Consider the following 7,516-nt stretch of genomic DNA (forward strand, 5'->3'; position numbering starts at 1 on the left):
CCACAATAACAATATTATACCCCTTTCTGCAGCCTGGACCAGTTAAATGCCAGACTCATTGTAATGGCTATTCTCCGTTGTCAACTTGACTATATCTGGAATGAACTACAAACCAGAATTGGAGGGCTCACCTGTGATCCAGATCTTGAGGCTGGAAGACACAAGTTTCTGACCTGGATCTCGGCATGGAGATCTTGAGGCATAGTGGCCATGAAAAGCTTAGGCACAGGCAAGGCACTGCATGTCTTTAATCCCAGGAGACTAAGGCAAGGAGATCTTTGAGTTTAAGGTTAGCCTGGGACAAAACCAAGTTCCAAATCCAGGTGTGGTTGCACACATCTTTAATCTGGGCCACACCTTCTGCTGGAGACCTACATAAGGACATTGGAAGAAGGAAGACTCATTCTTCTTTGCCTGCTTGCACTTACTTGCCAGCACATTGGTTGGAACCTACTTCTACAGAAGACCAGCTGAAAGAACTAGCTTCGTGGGACTGAGCAACTACTAGATCCTTGGACTTCCCATTCACAGCTGCCCATTATTGGGGTAGTTGGACTGTAGACTGAAAGTCATCACAATAAATTCCCTTAATATACAGAGACATTCCATACATTCTGTGACTCTAGAGAGCCCCGACTAATAAACTCATATACTCTACTGGACACTTGCCTTCTCTAGTCCAGAACTCCAGCTACCTTCAGTTCACCCCTGACTCCTATTTCTCCTCAGAAATTTCCTTTATTTTTCTGGTTCTTAGACAAAGCCTGTCATGTCATCTGATCCTTACTGTGTATTCATGTCACAACCCGATGAATTAATTTTGCTGGTGTTGTCTTCAGAACACAGATGTGTATGGTGTATGCCTCCCTGGCATTCTCCACCCACACGTGACCATTGTCTCTACTCAACTACCTTGGTAAATACTTGAGTGGCGTCAGCGTTCCTGTCCTAGCCATTTACTACTTCAAAGAGCACCATCCCTCCATCACTGCTGCAGCTTCAAGAAGCTAGACTCATCTACTCCCAAGTTCACCTCTCACTGCTCCTCCATGCCGACAGTTAAAGGTCTACCAGCCTTCAGCCTGACCCTCATCTTCTGTGACTCAGCTGCCTCAGGATGCTATTTTATTAGAAAGGATACTGCATATTCAGCATCATCTGTACTTTTCCTACTTAAAGAATCTGTCACCATATGGCTATCCTTTATTGTTGCTTGCTTCTCTCTATTGTCTACTCCTGACAAGAATGTAGAGTAGGAGCTTTGCTGCTCACCAAGGGATGTTCAGTGCTGGGGCTGGTGCCCTGCAGTTAGAGACAGTCTCAGCAGATATTTACTGAAGAGATAAATAAATGAAACAGTTGTCTGGATGCAGAGTGAAGGGTTCAGGTTATAACTTTCTTTCCTTACTCTGGAGCATCACCGATAGCATTCACGAGGAAAAACCGTGAGGGCACGACAAAAGCAAATCCACGGCAGTTACAAATGTAAAGAAAGGCTTCCATGGCTAAAGGGAGCAACTCTTCCTCAAGTGAGGCAGTCACCCAGAGTATCTGAAAACTACATAGGCTGCACTTACCCATTGAACAATCAGATAAGGATGCAAGGTGGAAGCAAGGCAAGAGGGTTTTTTGTTTGTTTGTTTAAAGGTCCCTTGAGAAGTTCTGATAGCCCTGTCAGAACCACAGAGGAAAGGAAGCATCTCAAAGGCATGTGGTAAAATATTCAGAGAAGAAAACAACACATATCTGACCCTTTAAAACCACATACCTGACTGGGGACTCAAAAATATGGTTGTTTTTTGTTTCTTTTTGTCTTCATGTAAAAGCACTGCCTAAAAAATGAAATAGACTGGTTTACAAAAACTGAAGATAAAGCAACAGAAACAGCCTCAGACCGCATCCAAGAAGAGCTGGGGTTAGGCACGAGGTTGGCCCAAGTTTGCACATTAGTTGGAAAGACAGATATGAATGCAGAATCCATCCACCAAGCCCCTACTACCAGGGCCCAACAAGCCTTCCCACACAGTATGTGGGACACAGAAGAGGCAAGCACCAGAGGCCAGCCAGGAGGGCCCAGCACACAGCTGCAAGCACTCCCAAAGGCTGGGAGGGTGAAGAGGATGGGGGGGCTCCCCTCACAGGTTTGGGCTGGCGTTTACCTGAGCAACTGGTCTCAAAGGGTTAGGTGAAGAGTACGCAGACACATAATCTGACTTACACAAACCTACAGAAAGACAGGGACACTTTGTTCCTACTTTAACTTAAAGTAACAGTCTTTTTCTAAAATGTTTTAAGAAATATTTTCTGATGACATGATGGAATTCCACACAATCCACTGAAGGAATGATAGGGAAGGGCAGAACTCTGGGTACAGAAACATCCATTACTTAGCACCACAAAGCACTTGCTCTACTCTGACCCCTTCTGTTCTCAGATAACAACTGCTGACACTAGTTATGAGTACTGCATAGGAAGTAGCCAGGCTTCTAGACCAGGACTTTTTCTCAAGGTGGTTAATCCCTAAGGTTAGCAGCCAGGTGTACAGTCAGGCTGACAGAACTGCCACTCTGAAGCTTGTGTGTGTGTCTGTGCACATGCATGTGTGTGCATGGGTGTACAAGTATCTGGCAAGAGCTAACCTCTGCATCCATTCCTCAAGAGCAACCCATTTTGGTTTTTGAGGCAGCTAAGCCAGCTGCTTTCGAGCTCCAGGGAGAGATCTGCCTATCTCTGCTCCCAGCACTGGGATTAAAACACTCTCCTACACTGCTTTGCTTTTTATGTGTATCCTGGGAACAGAACGCAGGTCCTTGTGCATGCATGCTAACTGAGCTCTCTCTCTTTTAACATTCTTTTTAAAGAAGAAATGCAGTATTTTTTTTTCTTTTTTTAGATTTATCTTATTGCGTATACAGCATTCTGCCTGCATATATGCCTGCAGGCCAGAAGAGGGCACCAGATCTCATTATAGATGGTTATGAGCCACTATGCAGTTGCTGGGAATTGAACTCAGGACCTCTGCAAGAGCAGCTAGTGCTCTTAACCTCTGTGTCATCTCTCCAGCTTCCCTAAGCTATCTCTTTAGGCCACGACTCTTTTTTTTTTTTTCCTTCTGAGACAGGGATTCTCTGTATAGCCCAGGCTGTCCTGGAACTCACTTTGTAGACCTGGCTGGCCTCGAACTCAGAAATCCACCTGCCTCCCAAGTGCTGGGATTAAAGGCATGCACCACCACTACCCAGCTCTAGGCCACAACTTAAACAGTTCTGAGACATATTGGTCAGGAACCTGAAGACTGCTACTAGACTAAGGGACGCACCAGGGGGGTGGGGGAGGAGGCACAGGACAACTCTGCTGGAGGAGGAGGAGGGTACCACAAGATCTGCTTCATGCTGTTTGTAAACACAAATATAGTATGTAAGGACAATTTTGGTGAAACTATGTTAACTTGTATCTATACTGTCTAGTTCCCTAGTTTAAAAGAGGCAACTGTTTGAGCTAAGTGAGATGACTGTTAACTATACTACTGAAATAGTGCCAACCTGACCCTGAGGAGCATGTCAACTGAGTGCTAACATATCAGCATTTTAATTTTTTAAATCTTGTCTCCTTATAAAGGAAAATCAAGGTGAATGTTGGGGTTAAGTCCCAAGCTACTTAGAAGAACAAGGCTAGGGTTCAGTTGGCTCAGGCTGGGGTACCCAAAGCCAAGTCATCCATAAACACTTGAGCACTGCATAGATTCTCTCTATAAAGCTCCTCGGAAAATAAATGAGGAGAATCTGGGCATGACAGCACATGCGTGTGACCCCAAAGGTGGCAGGAGATACTGAGTTTGAGGCCAGCGAGGGCTATGCAGCAAACTCTAGGCTGGCCCTGACTACAATAGTGAGTCTCTGCCTCCAAAGCCCTGGGGTGGGGGAGGGGGAGGACAGGGCACATAAAACTTTTAGTCTTAGAAGACGAGACAATTTGCCTGGCAGACTCCATTTAATGAATCACTCAAAGCACCGGAGTGTTGAGAGGAAGGAACCACAGAGCTGCCCTCACCAGCACCCTTAGCAGATGAGCGGTAACTGCTACTCTCTAGTGTTCCTCAGCTACGATTATCCAATCTCACCTAGGCTCATCCTACAAGCCAGTACAGTATATAAATTGTTCTGAAGACCATAGCATACACAACTTAAAGGCACCCAGACAGTGTCTTAACAGTCTATTAAAAGGTACTTATCATGGACACAGTCTATTCAAGTGACCAATTCACATATCCAGCAACATAAAGGGTCAAAATTTAGAGGTGGTTTAGTTTTGTGTTCAAGACAAGGTCATACTATGTTGGTTAGGCTGGTCTTTATTCTCCTGGGCTAAAGTGTCCTTCCTGCATCAGCCTTTCAGGTAGCTTTGACTATAGCCATGGACTACTACATCGAGAAGACTTGTGGCTGATTCTCATCTGTGGATCTGTGGGCTGTGACTATGGTCCCTGATAGAAAGGTATTTAAATAAGGGCTAATGACGAAACCCTTCCCAGTTCTCTGCAGACAACAACACTGTCAACAACCATCTATTCTTTTTCCTGCTTAGAGTGTGTGGATGAAAATATACTCATTTGTACATGGTGGTAAGCTACCACCTCACCCAATGTCTAGGCAGCGCTGTGACTCACAAATGTACACAGTGAACAGCATGCCTCTAAGTGTGACTTGCTTACTGGATACTGAGACAATGTTTATATGGACTGGAGAGGAGACTAGCATTTTATTGACAATCTTAGACTTTCATAAGGCTACCTAGACCCAGGAATAAGCAATTCAGCTGTACCAAGGGTGTGTGTGTGAATGGGATGGGGAGCTACAGTGCTTCTTTACACAATAGTCCTTAAAGAAACTGATACAAAATGTGAAAAAAACCGCTAGACCTCTAATATCCCTTGATCATGAACACCACAGTTTCTGGAGAGTTGTCTGTACCTGGAGAGCCTTTGAACTGTGGGCATTCCTTTTTAATGTGTCCTTCTCTTCCACAGATGAAACAACGCTTTTCTCTCAAGTCTCTGTCATCCTGTCTCTTCCACTTCTCTGCTGGCGTCCTGAGGAGCTTCTCCCGACCAAGGTCCACAGCTGCCCTCACTGGCTTGGCTTTCCCAGCTGCGCACGGTGTGGGCTTCTCTTCTATTGTTGACACTTCCTTTTCTGGGCACCTGTTCTGAATCTCTTTGTCTTCTTTGCTTCTTTTTTCTTTGCTCTCCGAGTACCTTTGGTTTGGGGCATCTTCCTGGTCTCTCCGTCGCCTCACTCTAGTGAAGATAAAATACTAATAGGAAAAGTGTCAACAGAAACTTATGGGAGTATCAAGATGTGTCCAAGTGTAGAGATAGCTAGGACCACAGAGTGTGAAAAGGTGGCCTAGAAGGTGACAAAGCCTGGCTTCTGTATTAAGATCTCTGCTGTCAGCCAGGTGTGATGGCGCACGCCTTTAATCCCAGCACTCGGGAGGCAGAGGCAGGCGTATTTCTGAGTTCGAGGCCAGCCTGGTCTACAGAGTGAGTTCCAGGACAGCCAGGGCTACACAGAGAAACCTTGCTTCGAAAAACCAAAAAACAAAACAAAACAAAACAAAACCCTTTTGGTAACAGGTGGCCACTCAGAAACCAGAACCCACAGCTGCCCCAGCCCTTACAGGAAGTTGTGTGCTATATGCATGACCCACACACACCCTCTCACAGTTACACTGTACTGTGGAGGGGACAACAAGAAAAACAAGTCTATGTATTTTGAACCCAGATGCATGAGTTTCCAAACATCCTGCTCTGCAATTGCTGGAACTGTGATCTTCAGCACAGAGCCTGCCTGTCCGCTGCTGCAAGCAGTGCTTACTGCTCAGACTCTTGAGCTCAATACCTGCCTTTTAAAATACATTTCTTTACATTTAGTTTTACTTCATGTATGTCTGTGTGAGGGAGTTGGGTCCCCTGGAACTGGAGTCACAGACAATTGTGAGCTGCTATGTTGCTGCTGGGAATTGAACCCCGGTTTTGTGGAAGAGCAACTAGTGCTCTTCACCATTAAGCCATCACTCCAGCCCCAATGCCTGCTTTGATACCTGCATGATGAAACTCAAATCGTATGTGTGGTGGGTTGCTGGTCAGCCTTTCTGATGTATTAGCTTTTATTAGGCAATGACAATTTGAACTGTAAGACTTGAATTTCTCAGAAAAATTTTAACAATGCTTTTAAGGGGGCCTATCTTCAAGAATGTCAGAGTCACTTTTTCCTTTGTTTTAAAGAGTGACTTTCTTTCATTTATACGTATATACATATGTGTACCATATATAGTGTCCATGGAGGCCCTGGAATTGGAGTTACAGGTGGTTGTGAGCCACCAACTGTAGGTGCTGGGAATGGAACCAGAGTCTTGTGCATGAGCAGTTAGTGCGCTTACTGAGCTGCCTCCTCACACAATGTTTTTTGACATAACGCCACACAGCCCAGGCTGACTTCATATTTCCTTTGTAGCTGAGGCTGGCCTTGAACTCATGTTTCTCAGCCTCCCAAGCACAGGAAGTAGTAGTAAATGGTACCATCCCTAGGTAGTAACATAATTTCTTTCGGCCCTGCTGATTACTATTTCTTAAATCCCAGATTGTGACTGACTTTACTTAAGTGTATTTTGAAATGAGACTAGCACTGTTTAGTTGAAAGCAAACCACTGTCAGCCAGGAGAACAATGACCCAAGCCCACCATAAAGGTATTTCCCTACCTCTCAAAACATCAGCAGGAGAAAGCATGGTGCCCAAACACCTGAGCTACTGAAAATAATTACTGAGGATTAAACTAATTTCAAACCAAAACCCAAACTCAAAATAGGGAAGACAGAGTGTTTAACCCAGCGTGAGAGCCAGCCCGCAGCATGTGCACCCATGGCTACATTTACATTAGTTTATTTTCATTTTATAAAAAAGATATTACATTTATATGAAAACTGCTCAATTTCTGTTGAGGTTGGTCTTATGTGCTGTGTATTTAGATGCTGAGTCCTGTGCCCCAAGATCAGTCTGCAGTCAGGACATGGGCATTGTACTGACCCATGTGCTATAAACAATGTTCTCCAATAATCTCCGATTGGATAATAAAAGGCTGGAGCCTGTGACTGAGTGGCAGGAGACAGGAAGGTGTGACTTGAGATTGAGTAGAGGGTCTTAGAGGAAGGAAAAAGATAGGGGACAAAGGAGGCCAAGAAAAAAATCACCCTGAGGAGACACATGGAACAGAGTAAACACTGGAAGACTCAGCTGACAGCTAACTCAGGCCTATGGCCGGGCGAAGGTGAGAACACTAACTCAGGCCTATGGCCGGGCATAGGTTAGAACACTAACTCAGGCCTATGGCCGGGCGAAGGTGAGAACACTAACTCAGGCCTATGGCCGGGCATAGGTTAGAACACTAACTCAGGCCTATGGCTGGGCGAAGGTGAGAACACTAACTCAGGCCTATGGCTGGGCGAAGGTGAGAACAC

General features: G+C 45.2%; 1 protein-coding gene across 7 annotated transcripts in view; it reads right to left on the bottom strand.

The window, feature by feature from the left end:
• Tut7 (terminal uridylyl transferase 7) overlaps window positions 1–7,516 on the bottom strand; it is a 54,248-nt gene that overhangs the window by 5,640 nt on the left and 41,092 nt on the right. For 3 of the 7 annotated variants that reach the window (XM_029547323.1, XM_029547322.1, XM_029547324.1), the window contains exons 26-29: window positions 4,971–5,296; window positions 2,160–2,224; window positions 1,769–1,832; window positions 550–1,671 (exon numbers count right to left, since the gene is read on the bottom strand). In XM_029547323.1, coding sequence (XP_029403183.1) covers window positions 1,589–1,671; window positions 1,769–1,832; window positions 2,160–2,224; window positions 4,971–5,296 — 538 coding nt within the window. In that variant the 3' untranslated portion in view covers window positions 550–1,588. Of the gene's footprint in view, window positions 1–549; window positions 1,672–1,768; window positions 1,833–2,159; window positions 2,225–4,970; window positions 5,297–7,516 lie in introns of those variants that run through there. The other 4 variants (XM_029547325.1, XM_021215408.2, XM_029547327.1 and 1 more) reach the window with 4 other exon arrangements.

The sequence above is a fragment of the Mus pahari genome, chromosome 16, assembly GCF_900095145.1.
Source record: "Mus pahari chromosome 16, PAHARI_EIJ_v1.1, whole genome shotgun sequence".
In the NCBI taxonomy this organism is placed as follows: Eukaryota; Metazoa; Chordata; class Mammalia; order Rodentia; family Muridae; genus Mus; species Mus pahari.